Raw genomic sequence first — 16,001 nt, 5'->3', positions numbered from 1 at the left:
TCATGTCTCAGTCTGAACAAGTCTAGAAGAGTTTTGATCTTGGCCTACAGCTGTCGTGAGATCTCAGGGCAAACAAGTTTTCTTTTTTCCTCTTCCTACTTATTCTCCTTTTTATCTCCTTCATTTAAAAATCTTTTTTCATTTTTTCTCTTACTGCCTCTCAAAGCGTCCAAATCAAAATCCAAACACCAGTTATAATAATTCTCTTTGTTATTATAGTGTGTTCCGTTGAAAACAAATTTTTTACTGCGGTTACGTAAACTAACAATATACATCATATAATCGTATAGTATCGATGTAATATTTTAAATAATACTGTTCAGTTTGATTTACTGCCTTCATCAATCAAAAATTTAGTTTATACTTTTAGTAAAAAACAAATATTAATAACCTGCTAACTTATTCCCTCCTATTTATTCTAAATTTATTATTACTTTTTTTTTGGCGATATTTTCATCTTAGACAGAAAAAAAGTTTCACTTGAGTCAAGAAAATATTTTTCTCCCTAATTATTTTCTTGAGCAAAAAAAAATATTTTTTTTGACAGAAGAAATTTCACTTATTTCGACAAAAAATTAATTCTTTTGCTTCAAGAAAAAAATATCTCGATCCAAGAAAATTTATTTAAATTTAGAAAATCTTCTTGTTTTGAGAATGAAGAAAATTTCTCTCTTGCTCCAAAAAATTAAATATCTTGATAGTAAATTTTCATTAATATTTTTATTGGCTATCATGTCAAATGGGAATATCAAATAATATTGAATCATTTTTTTTTCATTCAATATGTATAATTGCGCGCTAAAATAATATAAAATGGGTATCAAATATTCAAGAGAAAAATTTTCTCAAGGTGAGAAAATTTTTTTCTTAGCTGAAATAGGTGGCGCTGCTTCCTTAAAGTATCTAAAAATCTTGATCAAATATAAAAATTTATTGTATCAAGTATTTATGATAATTTGAATTAAGAAAAAATTACTTCCACCAAGAATAGAATTTCAAGAAAAATTTTTACTTCGGCCAACACAACTTTGGTCTTCCTTCAGGCACCCGAAAATTTTCTTGAGCCAAGAATTTTGTTCTCCGGTCCAAAAGTTTTTCTTTCAGTGTACATCTAATCGATAACTCCTCATTCTATTCTGATGATCTTAACTATTATTAAACAAATATCAAATCACAACTTCCTGGAGAGGACATGAAACACTTGAAAACAATTACAAAATGGATTTGAAGGATACAGATGTCATCGGTCATGTCAGTATTGAGTTAACGAAAGGCAAAGAGCAAAAACTTTACGGAAATATTTATTTACCATCATATCAAATATTAAATTGTAAAATAAATATCCAACGTATATATGGAGTATATATATACTCAATTCTTTTGAGCGCTGTGTGCTCAAAGTATTTACCTGTTGGGTCTAATCAATATCGCCAATGTCACTATAACTCTTGTATTGGATGGAAAGTCTGATGGACTAACGGTTTCGTTCACTCGCATCCTCAATACCTGTCAATTGACCCGAATGTCATGTCGGTGGTTATAAAAAGCATCGCCTTGTGTAACTTTTTAAAACTCATGTCAGCTATTTTTTCCTTTCATCTCAATTAAGAATTCGTAAAGGAGAAACTGTTAAAAATTTCATGTTTGAGAAAGTTTTTTTGTGTATGATAATATTTATTCGAATATAATATGTAATTATAATTATTTTATTGAAAATGAAAAAAGAGTGGAAGAAAAAAAATCAGCCGATAAAGTTTTGATTTACTCGTCGCTCAGATTAGTCATATCAATTTGTTCCAGAAAATCAGTTTATAAGGAGAATTTATTTATAGCCGTATCACTGTCTTATATCGGGAGAAAACAATAATCAAATCATTTAGATAAATTTAATACACTAACGATAAAACATCAGTATCACTTTGTAATCCGTGTAAGAAGTTATATAGTTGGTTCTGATTTTGATTTTGTTTTAGTGACTGTGAGAAGATATGAAAACCTTTCCAGCAATTTGTGACTTAATTATCCAGTGTTTAGGACTTGATCAGAAGGTTTTCTTTATTAATTTTCAGAGAAATTATTTATTCTTTTAGTTTTTAATAATTAGTTGTTAAAAATTTTTCATAATTTAATTTACCTTTAACATTTTTTGTATTGTTATCACCTTGTAAAAATAATATTATACTGAAATTAGTTTACAATTGAAAATTTTTTGCGTTTCACTAAATAATTTATAATAGAAAAAATGTATAAAGAATTTGGCATGGGTAATGATTCAAAATAACAATGCATACAATTTTGATTAATACTTTCTCTCCAATAAATTATTTATTTAAAAAAAACGTGAAAATTGAGAAATATCTGTTTAATTTGATATCTTATAAAAATTTTTAAAATGATGGAAAAAAAAATTTTTTATTCGTTCTTAGCTAAAAATTCTACCGAACATCATAAAAAATTTTATTTCTCTCCAAATTCAGCTAAAGATTCTGATTTTCTTTGTTTGAAGTAAATAAAAAAATATTTAGTCAATCAATTTTTGTAAAATTACTTTATTTATGATTAATAAGATAAAAAAAATGGATTATAAAAAGAAGTAGATCCTCTTTTGATTTTGAAAGATACGAATTTAAAAAAATATTATGAAATTCAAGATAACAGATCGTTGTTTATGTATTAAACAAAAAAAAGAAAAAGATTCAACATAGTTTCATAAATTTCTCAGAAAACAATGTTTTAAAGACTATTAAGGTTATTTGTCAAACTTTTTTTGTTTAAAAAAAAAGTTTGGAAGGTGTATTAATGACATAATTGAATGAATAAAAAAATTTTAAAATATAGGTATTGACATTTATGGGAAAGGCTTAAGTATCAAAAGAATAAAAATTATTACGAAACACCTGTATTGTGTAGACTCAACACCCATTTGACGGGTTATCTTTTTTTTTTACTGTAAAATTTATCGGCTGTAAAATTAAGAACTATTTGATGGTTATTTATAGTTTGGATATACTAATTGTGCAAAGCATAATCTTGACAACTTACGTAAGAAAAATAATAGTGAAAATAATAGCATAATTATTTTCATAACCAAGACAGTAATTATTTTAAGTCTCCTGCTGCAGATTATTTTTCTTTGTCATATGTCCAAAGTCAAACACGTAATTTCTTTGTCTTTGATTACGTCGTACGCTTATAGTCAAGAGAGTTTATATTACTTGTATCGGACAATAGATAATAGAAGTCATTGGAGTAAGATCGCATGACAATTAGTCAAGTTTTAGATATAATAATTTAGTCATTTCATTAAGTATATCTTTATACTTAATGAAATTACAAACTAACTTAATTTCAAATTAAAAAAAAGACTATTCGGCAGCCGAAATGGAAGTAGATTTCATTATAAATAAAAAAAAAAATGCATTGAGAATGGGGATAAAACTACAGATAGATTTTTATGATATTTATGAGATATATGAGATATTTATGAGATATACTGGAAAAACTGATCGAAAAAAGGAATGCAAAAATAAAATTTCATTGAAAACCTACAGACGAATAGGTTATTTTCAGTTTAGGAGAATAAAATGATATGCAAATTAAAGCTCGTTTAATGAGCTTTATTTACACTTTATAAAAATTCGATAAGTTCTTTCATTCAAAACTTCCGCGAAATAATCTGCTAAAATATGAATTTTTATGATTTTGAAAATTTTTAAATCTTGTAATTTCTGAACTACTTGACCGATCAAGCTCATCTTTGAACTTGGCCTTGGTATTTGTCTAAAGATTGAGCATGTTGAGTTTGGAAACGATCGATTATGAATTAGAGTCCGTTATATAAATTATATATAATATATTTCTAATGTATTTGATCTCAAACTTGTGATAAATTACAAGAAATTACAACAAGCAAGTAGCAAATCGCAACAAGCAAGTAGGAAAACGCGACCAGCAAGTAGGAAAACGCGACCAGCAGGTAGCAAATTGCAACAAGCACGTAGCAACAACCTAGTATATTTATATATAGTAATTTTATATAATAAGTCGCGTTATATCGTGTGTATATATATATATATATATACTTTTGAACTAATGGCATTTTCTGAACCAGCTTGACGAACTGAGTCAGAAAGTAGCGAAATTTTTCAAAAGTTGCGTCATGAGGACAAATGCAATAGTTAGATTTCTATGAAATCTACTAAAAAAAAATAATCTTGAAACAAACTTCAAAAAATGCATTTTGACAAAAATCAGTTATATTGTTTCAAGAATTTATTTTCTTGGTTTTCAAAGTCTTGGATCGGCAAAGTAACTTAATTCAAGGTTTTATTATCTTCAGTCAATATAATTTAATTTTTGAACCCAAAGAGTAAAATTTGAAAGAAAATACTTTTACTAAATTGAGAAATTATTGTCAGTACGTATAGGTATGTTCTTGTAAAACCTAAAAATCAAAATTCCAACGTTTTGTCGCATAAAATCGTATATAATAAGTATATTGTACATATAAATGATATAAAAAGCACATTGTCAGAATGATAAATAATTGTTAAATTTATTTATTTCAATTTTCTAGAGTCCTGGAACGCTCCATAAGGATGTCGGGGCTGGCGGAACAAAAGTTAGCGGCAAACCCGTCAGTGGAGTGGGTTCTGCAACCCTCACAGCACTATCATCCATTAACACGTCCAATGGCAATCGGAACAAAAACAATCCCATTGCACACGAGGTTAGTTACTAAATTTCTTACACAACCATTTCTTTCAATACAGAGTACACTTATCGAAACAAGTTTATTAAAAACTTATTGAATTACAATGCTCGTTTAAAATCGATTTCGTAAATGACAAATGACAAACAAAAAAGGAGTGTATCGAATATAATTTTGAAAGGCGTTGAAAAATATAAAACGTAATAGTTTAGTAATGCGACAACTCGTTCTATTCCCTAGACCTTTATATTTAATTCGTAGGCCGAGAACCTTTGAAAAGTAAAACTACATCCACATCCACGTCTCTAAACCAATTTCTTGTTTATTGTTACCTAGCCTCAATCATGTTGCAGTATTTATGTAATCCACCATCGCGATTTACCCGCAAGCGTCACGGAGATACTTACGAATGTATGTCAGATCGATCATGACGTTTCAAGGAGATGACTTTTCTATCTGTAAGGCCTTACCGATAACCGTCGAGTATAATATGAAAGCCTTATTTCTAATTACTACCGAAAAATATTCCTTGTTTATTTATTAAGTCATTTAATTATCATAATTTTTTTTATCTGGAGTCAAAATTATTTCGTTATTTGTGACAATTATCTTCACTATGATAATTAAAAACTTACACAGAAAAAAAGGTTTACTTGAGTCAAGAAAATATTTTTCTTCCTAATTATTTTCTTGAGCGAAAAAAAAATTTTTTTTGACACAAGAAAATTCACTTATTCCAACAAAATTAATTCTCTTGCTTTAAGAAATACGTATCTTGATCTAAGAAAATTTATTGAAGTCAAGAAAATCTTCTTGTTTTGAAAAAATTCAGCCTTTTGCTCCAAAAAATGAAATATCTCGATAGAAGTCAATTTTTGTTAATATTTTTATTGATTAACATGTCAAATGGGAAGATCAAATAATATTGAATCATTTTTTTTTTATTCAATACGCATAATTGCACGCTAAAATAATATAAAATGGGTATCAAATATTCAAGAGAAAAATTTTCTCAGGGTGAGAAAATTTTTTTCTTAGCTGAAGTAGGTGGCGCTGCTTCTCTAAAGTATTTTAAAATCTTGATCAAATATAAAAATTTATTATATCAAATATTGATGATAATTTGAATTAAGAAAAAGCTTTGGTCTTCCTTCAGGCACCAGAAAATTTTCTTGAGTCAAGAATTTTGTTCTCTGGTCAAGAAATTTTTCTTTCTGTGTATGATCAATCGAATTATGAATTCACGGTAAAAATGAGTAAATTTTTTTTAATTATTATGAATTCAAAGATTTATTAATTTGAATTAATTATTATTAATTTAGTAAAAAGTATTTAGAGAAAGCTTTTTTTATTTTTCTTTTGGAGATCAAAATGACAATGAAAAATAATCTCGAATTATAGGTCATGAACAGAGAAAGAATAATAATCACCGCGTACGTATTTTTTTTTATCCGAAGAAACTCTTATTTATTGATACTGAAAGTGTATATTTATAATTTCGTTCTTTTGTGTAGCTATACACTGATTAATTCCACCGTTGCGAAACAATTACGCTTATGAGTTCGTTTGACGTATTTTATCTACAACATATATAGTAAAAAAAAAATATGATTCAATAATCAAGAACAATTTTTAATTTTAGAAATTTAAATTAAAATTGTAAATGATTATTCAAATAAAATAAATCAATCATATTAAATTTGGCGAAGCGAAAAATGTATTCAAAGTTACCGTTAATTTTTATACGACCGAACAAAATAGTTAAGAATTTCTGCAATGCATTGTATATTAAATCACTGGTATTCTCGTTGAATAATTAATTAACCAGTTGGTTGTTTATTTTTTTTTTCTTTTATTGTTATTTTATCTATACTACTATGGTAATTTATCGGCTCTCCAATTATCACCTACAATTTACAGTTAAATACAAAGTAACTATTGTCGTAGAAAAAAGTTATTTTTTTTGTTTTTATGACGTTGTATAGTCGGAGAAAAGTTTGTCGCAAAAAATATGAATAATGGAAGACAAGAGACAGATGAAAATTTTTCGATGCTTTATCATTATCAAAAAAGTTTGTCAATGACAAAAATAAAAGTCATTTTAAGCTTTAGACAAACAAGAGTTATTTTATTACAAACTAAACTCATTATTAAAAATACATAAGTTGTAAATGTGGTTTCAAACTTAATCCAAGATCTAAAAAGTTTAAATGAATTTCATTATTATTATATTGCAATTGAATTATTACACAACGATTACACAGTATATTATATCTTTCATAATTTTATTTTTACTATACACGCGAATTTCTCAAAACTTTTCCTTATATCAGAGACTAAATGACGCATCTGATGAAAATGCACGCGGAACTCTGTTGATGCAGCTGCAAACAAACCTCGAGAAGCTGTTACACAAGTTGTACAATTAGGTTTGCAGTATAAGTCTCTCTTTTATCCGTTAAACTTTCTAAATTCACGTATGAATTAGTCAGCTCTGCAGTTTGTGTAAAAGAATAAAACCTAAGAACGTCAACAGACCGTTACATCGTCATTATTATGATCCCAGATCTCAGGCTCAATGTACATATAATATTAACTTGAATAGTAATAAAGTATTGAATGTTAAGTGTGTTGAAAAATTACACTAATAAATTTTGATTGCATAGAAATAGATATTGGTTTATATTGCTGAAAAATAGTAGAATCAATTCATGTATGATTATGATATGATATAACCAAAGTCGCTAAAAGCTGTCTATTTATTTTTTATTAGCATGAAAGTCTAGAAATAAAATTTAATTCTCACACAATAAAAACGAATTTTTAAAAAAGTTTTCATCAATTCCAATTGTATGAGTAGAAATAAAATTAATTTAATTCAGAAATCCAACAGAATATATATTCTCTTAACGTTCGAACTATGCATTTAGGATGTTTGAAATAACTTGAATTGTTGAGTCATAATGCACATGTTTCAGACTACTTCTGTTGGAAAAATCAATTGAATAAATTATCAGATCACCGAAATCTCGAATATGGAAAAAAAACTGTTTCTTTTTTAATAATAAAAAAAAATATTTATTATTTATAATCCGCTTTAGTTATCGAAAATTGCCAATAAATGTATAGCTATTGTACAGATTTAGTCCGATGTAGAGCCAGTTAAGAATTTATTGTCATTGAAATTGGTCAAGCGGAGATTAAACTAAATAAAAATGATCAAAATTAAAATGTAAATAATAAAAATTTGTAATTTTTTAAATTAAAATGAAATCTTTTTAACGATAAGTGTGAAACTTTTTCCGACATACAAGATAAATAATAGCAAAATCTACTATGTCCCGAAAAATTTAGAATTACTAAGTTCCCAAAAACTGAAAACAAATTGTTGCAAAACCTATCTGAAACCATAATACCCCATAAATAAATAAATACATAGATTTATTTATGTATTGTATTATAACTATACTCGTTAAGCATATTTAAATATTTAGATAACTTGTGAAAGGTTTTATGTTGTGCAATTTTTGTTATTTGAAACCGTTTTTTGCTTGTAAAATTTGACAGTAAATTCATTGTTTTAGACATCAATTATTCATCTGTTTTAGACATTGTTAAAACATTTAATCGTGCAAATAGAATCTATTATTATTTATGATGCAACATAATTTTTAAAGACCTTTGACATTGAAAGTTGGATAATGATTCGTCGTAATTTTATTTAAATTATTCGATTTGTTTTGCATTTTCTTTAAACAAAATTTCGTTAAAGAATTTGATTTTAAATCAAGCAAAAAAAAGTTCTTTTGATTTTTCTACTTAATTTAATACAGAAAGATTATTAAAAATAATTGTCTTGGTTTAAAATTATTTCTCTTGAATGTCAAGTCAATTTTATTTATTAGTGTATTATTCTTTGTCTTTGGTAATCTAATACACTTATATCTATATATTATGTCTATAATAGACGAATTATGTAGTGGATATAAAACGTATTCTGCCAGGTGCTCCTTTACAGTCGCCGCACATCCGCAGTAATATCATAACATACATATGATATTTATGACAGAGTCAAGGCGATCTTAGCAATTCAATAGTCAGACACTCCTTATTGTCTTTAATAAGTGTCATTGTAGCAACATAACCATAAACGTAATAAAGACGTAACTCGATCGATTGTTAGCTGTCACAAGAAGTATTGACTTTATCTAAATACAATAAATTCTTGATCGGTCATGTATACTAATATTTACATTTATTTTTAACGTAATTATAATTAATTCCGTTACTATCGAGCACCGAGAATTATTTAACTCCTTATTTTTTTTTCCTTATTAATTTTATTTTGAATGAGTTTACTTTAACTAAACATTTATTTTTACGTAATTATATATAGATTTTTTTTTTTTATTTTAATACTCCATTCCTCTAAGTAATAAAACTTGTGTAATTATCCTAAAAAGAAAAAACTTGCAAGAATATTATCGCGTAAGTTTTAAAATACAGCAAAACTAAAAAAAAATTATAGCATGCGCGGCATTGGTCATTGCTCCGTCTAATTATACATGTTGTAGGACAACTTAAGGCACAAGGCCACTGAGTGTGTCATCGACCGCCAAACTTGTGCAATTAGTAATAAACATCTTTCATACCAAACATTTACATTAGAGACGATCGTTTTTTTTTTTTTTTAAATAAACTTGATAATATTTGTTTTCTTTGTAAATAACTTAAATTTTGTGAGAAGTATATTTCTTATTATTTTCAAAAAAATTTTTTTTTACCTTGATATTGATTCCAAGCAGGATGTCTCGATAGTTTTGCGATCCTACTGGACTCATTACCTTGACACATTGATGTATGTACTAATTGTTACGTGTTCGCAATATTATTTTGACAAACCCTGTCATGCATAACTATGTCATGTTCATTTCCCAAGTGTTCATTGCGTATTCTATCGATTTAGTCTGACGTATAATATTAATAATCTAATTTAACATAATTAGTATTTATTTTAATGACAAATTATTTTATATTTATTGGCACATATTAATGAGCTCTAATTAATCTTCGAACACTAATTATTTTAAATAACTTCATCTATTAGTTGTTTTATCAATTGTTTAAATTTAATTTTCACCTGTAATAATATACATTTTCTTTACAATTTTCAGAGTAACAGTTAACAATTAATGGAAAGTTTTTTAACAAATTGTAGGAAGTTATGGATAGGATTAATAATAAATAAAGAGAAAAGATAAGATTATTATCCACATAGAGTGATTCAAAAAGAATCTTTATTTTAAAAAGGAATCGTATCGAGAGAAGTGTCATTACTTGACAGAGTTTAGTCGCAGACTAACTATAATGTTAAAACTATTTTATTGTGAGGTCTAACCCTCTGTATTATTCGTAGTAAAATACATGTTTTTCTTCTTAACTAAGACCGTAATATTTGGTGGTACTGTACAGTGTAAAATAAGGAGTCTTTTGTACAACTCAAGTATCTACAACTCAAGTCATAAAATCAAACCTATACAGACTTTCTTATTCTAGCTCCGCAAATGGGCTTTAAATCTGTTTTTCACATTTAAAAACTAATAAAAGAAAATACGTTATTTTTCTAAAATAAATATTTCTAAGAAAAAAATATCTAAAATCTAAATCTAAAAGTTTGTAACTTGGATTTATTTTTGCTCAGAGAATCCAACACAAATAAATTAAACAATCAAATAATCTTTAGTACAAACTTAACAAAAAAATTTTGTTATATTTCTTTCATTAAAATAAAAAACTTGCTAAATACTAATTTCGGTATGATAATAGCTTTAAAAATTATTTTGAAAAAAAAGTTTAGTAAACTAATAAATTTTAGAATATAACTGTCAATTCATTTTCTTCACACATACTTAAAAATACCACCTGATGTGTTAGGACAGAACACCTTGAAATATTATTATATGGCCGAATAACTATAAAGTTTCCTCCGAATTCACAATTCAAGACATCATGCAGCATTTATAACAATGTCAAAGAATAACCTTCTAAAATACTTTCAACTTATCGCTAAAAAAATTCTAATTTTTCCTTAACTATTATTATAAATGTGCTATCGGTGCTCTTTTTTACCCGAGAAAAAATCTTCAGATATGGCCATATCCGTTCACGTTTGATTAGTTCTGAAATTAGGCATGGTCTTACCTGTATATACCTGATCATACCTGAAGAGTTAAATGCGTTCAGGAATAATCAGGCTTGTTCATGTATGTTCATGCCTGATCAGACGTGGCCATGCATTGTCAGGTCTGAAGTATAAAATACGTTCAGGCCTGATCATGCACTGAACCACATTTTTGTCGGTTTTGGTTTGAATAATCGCAGCACGAAAGCTGCACTGTTCTCAGCTATCACATAACGGAGCGTTTCTTTGACTATGTTTATGTGTTACAAAAACTATTGTAACTAGCTGGCACGAATAATAATGACACGCGTGTGAATTGGTACACGAGCCGCTAGGCCAGATGTTTTTGTCTTATAACTTATAATTATTAACACTAGTTAGTTTCAATACGATCAATTTATTTATATTATATTAACTTCTTCGATCAATCTCTTCAACTAATTGCGCAACTTTTCTTTCGTACAGAACATCATTGTTTCAGATAAAACTGTGTCAATGCAATTAAATTCAAAAATTTGGTTTAGAATTCGAACGTAAATAAAAAAAAAAAATAATAATAATAATAGTTTATAGCTTATCCACTATTGATGGCTGGTAAAAATATCTAGTAACAAGTTTTCATCTACTTATACTTTTATTACATAGATATACAGCAATTTCTGTAGTCAATATCAACCCACACTTTTGATCTTAATATAGCATGCATTACATACGCACTATCAATCGTAAAATTTTTTATTATACACTTTTTTTATTATCATCGTCATACTGGCATTATTAGGTGATGATGTCGTTGCTCTCAGATTATTGTATGCATTGTATATTGCATATCTTATATCTTCTGTCTGACCAGCTGCAATAAACATTATCAAGAGGGCAAGGAACCGATATGATATGAATTATTATTTATCAGTCCATAAGACGTAATTACTTCTCAGGATAATTATTTAACTCGTATATTTGTTTTTTATCTTGCCTTAACATCATCAGATTAAAAGTCACTGATATATTTTTCTATTCTTATCAGAAAATCGTGAGTAAAAGTTTTCAAAACATAACAAAGTAGTTAAGCAAACTAATAATATGTTCAAATAAAATAAGAAATAGTAAATACAGTGATTAAGACTTTTTTTTAGAAAATACTTACCGATAACAATTTTTTTAAAATATATAGTACGGAATAAAATACAAAATATAAAACATTAAGGTCGACGTACGGATCGATACTGCTTTACATTACAACTTTCTGATAATTCGACTTTAATAAACTCTGATAAAATAAAACAAACTTAAAAACTTTTTAATATTTTATGAATATAAATTTTGTAATTATTTATATACTCAAAAACTGAATCAATACACGTGGTTAGAAATTTAATAAGTGTTACAAAAAGTTCCAAATATGTTTTTGCGAAGGTCGAACAGAATCATAAATGGTTGCCTCTAAGTTTTCAAATACCACATTGACCTACAGCTTAACATGAATTTATTTTTTATTTATTTATTTTTTTTTTCAAATTAATGCTAGTCTTGTTTCATCGACCATAAAAGTTTTACTTCCGTTCCTGCGAGAGGTAGTTTTATGACCAATTTTGTTTTATTTTTATACATTTTTCGATGTATATATACGCATGTATACTTTTCTGTATTATTATTATTATTATTATTATTATTATTAAAAAATGATAAAATAAAGATAAATGTTTATTTAATATAATTTGTATTGATAATTAGATGAAAATTAATTTTAACGACAATTTTTTCTATGCTAACCAGTTTAACAAGCTGATAAGCTCAGTAAAGACGAAAGGTTATTGCACTAAGCATCATTACTTTACATTACATTAGATATATGTGTGTTTATATTCGAGAGCTAGGTCTCACCACCTGGTTGATAATTTTCCCAATGCGAACTCGAGTCTGTCATAGGGATCGCCCAAAGCGGAAATATTAAGTGTCTATGTAATCCAAATCGAATTCAGCTCGTTCAAATAATTATCGTTTGCATCCGCTTTCAAGAACATTAATTTATTATTATTATTATTATTATTATTTTTATTATTATGATTATCAATCAACTTTATAATTAACTTTACAGTAAAATAATTATAATAATAATTATTCAAAGCGACATTGGACTTGACCCAATGTTTTAGCATATTCCCATCACCATGATCGTCATTATCATCATAATAACGATAGTCTTCGACGATACATTGATGTTGTTTCCGTCGTAATGTCACGTGATTTCCGGTGTAACATTTGTACGTGTATTGACGTGCAATTGATGTTCTCAAACGCATTGTCATCTGTATTCAACTGTCGTTCTTGCATATGTACGATTTGTAAATAAAAGTTATCATTATCTGTCTGTTATAGGGAATAGTCTGTTTTTATAGATACATTACATTAGTATTAGTATTTACATTTATATTCAAAAACTACAACTATATTCATATCGCGAAAACAAAAGATGTGAATTTTTTTTCTTATAAAATATGATACTTTATAATTTAAGCTTATAAATTACACTGGAAAAAAAATAACCTATTATTTGACTCATGAAAAATATTTTTTTTTTTACAATTTTACTCTTTACTCTATTATTTTTCTCAAGAATTTTTTTCTATTGAATCTAAGTAATTTAATAGTTGAGTGTGAAAATTTTTTGCTTAAAGATAGGTCAAAATTTCCAACAAAAAAATGTTTCGGACGTTGATAAATAACGAAATTATCGAAGTTTCCTTATTCATATTTTGTACAAATTTTGTGCAACTAATTTTTATTCCATAATAAAAAGTCTCAAGTTCAACATTTTATAAAGCAAAAATTCTGTTTCTTTCAATGAAAAGTTTATTTTCTAGACTTTAAACGAAGGAAAAACTGCTTTCCACAAAAACATAAAGTTTTTGAATGACAACAAAATTATTTCTAATGATTTCAATCGATCAAAAATGAAAAATCTCAATCCAAAAAATAAAGAAATCAAGAATATACATTTTTGAAGCTAAACATCTGATTTTCTTCAAAATAATTTTATTACTTCAACATAATTTTTTTTTTGTCCAAGTTAGATAACTATTCCGTCAGAGAATAATATAAACTCTATTATTTTATGATTAAATCTGTTAAATCTCAAAAACTATAATTAGTTTATAAATTTTATAATTGACGCGAAGAACCTGTTAAAAAGAATGATTATTCGTTAAAAGTATACTTAAGGCTTCATCGACATTATTTCAACCAACAAGAGACTGAGCGAGAAGAGAACATCGTTATCCAAGTCAAGTTCTTCTTCCCTTGGTTTATCGTGTCTCCAGTCCGCGGGTTTACTGTTTTTCTCACATTCTCAAAGTATTCTCTGGATCCAGTCCAAGTCTGTCTAAACAGCAACAGCGATTTAAGAGAGAAAAAAATAAAAGTAAAAAGAAAAGCTAAGCCTACTTGTACTGTCAGAGAACACAGTTCAGCCACTGTCTTAGCACATTCATGTGTCTTTGTGACTTCCTTCTATAACTAACAGTGTAAGATCGGTAATTCAAATACCAAGCAACGATTATACTATATCATGTTCTTAAATCTATAAATGTTTCGTAAAAAGTCAGATAAATTGCCAGCGGTAGTAAAATTATAGTAAATTCAGGTATTTTTAATAAAAACAATGCTTGCAATTGTGCAAACATTAAAATATAAAACTCAAGAATAGAGGTTGTTTTATAAATTATCGTAAAATAGATACTGCATAAACCGCTAGAATTGTCTTTGTAGGCTTCTGTATATTGAAACCGATCCCGTTACTGCATCTGGTGCAAATGATAGTGAGTGAGTGAATGAGTCAAATAAATAATAAAAAAGCAAAGTAGAGAGAAAAATAACGAAATAAATTCAACTCTTAATCCAAAAGGGTGTTGTCAGAAAAGATATAGAAGCGACAACGATTTCCGCTTAAAAATAATTTACATTACGAATCTAACCGTTTGTGTCACATTTAACGTCTGTATTTTTTCTTTCTTCAGCGCATAACACTTGTTTGTTTTATTATTTTTTAAATAATTCTTTATTGAATATAATCCCGCTCTGCAAATAAAACTCAAAAAATAAAGGCTGACTCACTTATTTATTTTTTTTACTGAATTTTAATTGTACTTGTATGTACCAAATTTTTTATCCTCTTAGCCGAGACGTCCGGTTTTCTATGTCGGTGTCAGTGGAAAACCAGATCTTAGCGTTTCTTTGTTGTTCTTTATCTTTTTTTCTCCACATATTCCGTGGAACGTTTCTCGGACCTTACATGGTTGTAGGTCGGTCATAAGATGTACTAAAGAATCTAACTAGAAAACTCAATCATCAAGTTTTTATATACAATCCATCAAAACGAGACATTTTCTCTCTACTCAGCTTCATTATTTATTTATTTGTAAATAATCTATTGGTTTTATTTTGTTATTTATTTAAAAGCGGCTGTTATCTTGACACAAAATAAGCATTCAGTTAATCCGTATTAATATGATAGTGAATTAGTGTAAATTACCATTATGATATGATATTACAATTTTAAACACACGATCTATGCACTAATAGTTAAAAAACAAAAACAAATATATATATATATATATATATATATATATATATATATATATATATATATATATATATACAGGTTTTACTGAAGATTCGGATCAGTAAGCTTGAGAGTGCACCTGGAGTAGTTGCAACTAGGTCAGCGATAGTATATCCTGACCGACAAATCGCTCAGAGGCTCGATGACGTCTATACTTATTACCGGCACGTGTCTACAAGTAGCTTTAAAACGACTTATAAAATGTAGTATAAACCCCTCTAGCTTGATGATATGATGGTACTTCTTTAACCTTATGCATAGAGGCCAAAAATACATCCGATAATCCCGGATGGATCGAATCGTTATTCATGTGGACTGAACTCCCGGCCAAAACCCTATTCACCAACCGGCTTTTATACATCACTGTCTATAGCTTTGCCTCTTACCTCTATTTAGTGTATTGCTTTCAATATCTATATACACTGTATGTTATATGTTATTATGTATGAATAAACAGATGTTGCCGATTTGACATCAAGTTAATCTTT

The 16,001-nt window shown here is 27.4% G+C and overlaps 1 protein-coding gene across 2 annotated transcripts in view; it reads left to right on the top strand.

Annotated features, from left to right (window-relative positions):
* Nucleotides 1–16,001, top strand: part of LOC141532623 (uncharacterized) — a 167,769-nt gene that overhangs the window by 138,893 nt on the left and 12,875 nt on the right. For both annotated transcript variants that reach the window (XM_074251069.1, XM_074251068.1), the window contains one exon: nt 4,577–4,729. In XM_074251069.1, coding sequence (XP_074107170.1) covers nt 4,577–4,729 — 153 coding nt within the window. The remainder of the gene's footprint in view (nt 1–4,576; nt 4,730–16,001) is intronic.

Source organism: Cotesia typhae, unplaced genomic scaffold (assembly GCF_013202065.1).
Source record: "Cotesia typhae breed Kobodo isofemale line unplaced genomic scaffold, CoteBio_Ctyphae contig_65, whole genome shotgun sequence".
NCBI classification, from domain to species: Eukaryota; Metazoa; Arthropoda; class Insecta; order Hymenoptera; family Braconidae; genus Cotesia; species Cotesia typhae.
Note: the sequence above shows the minus strand (reverse complement) of the source record. Positions and strands in the feature narration are given on the sequence as shown.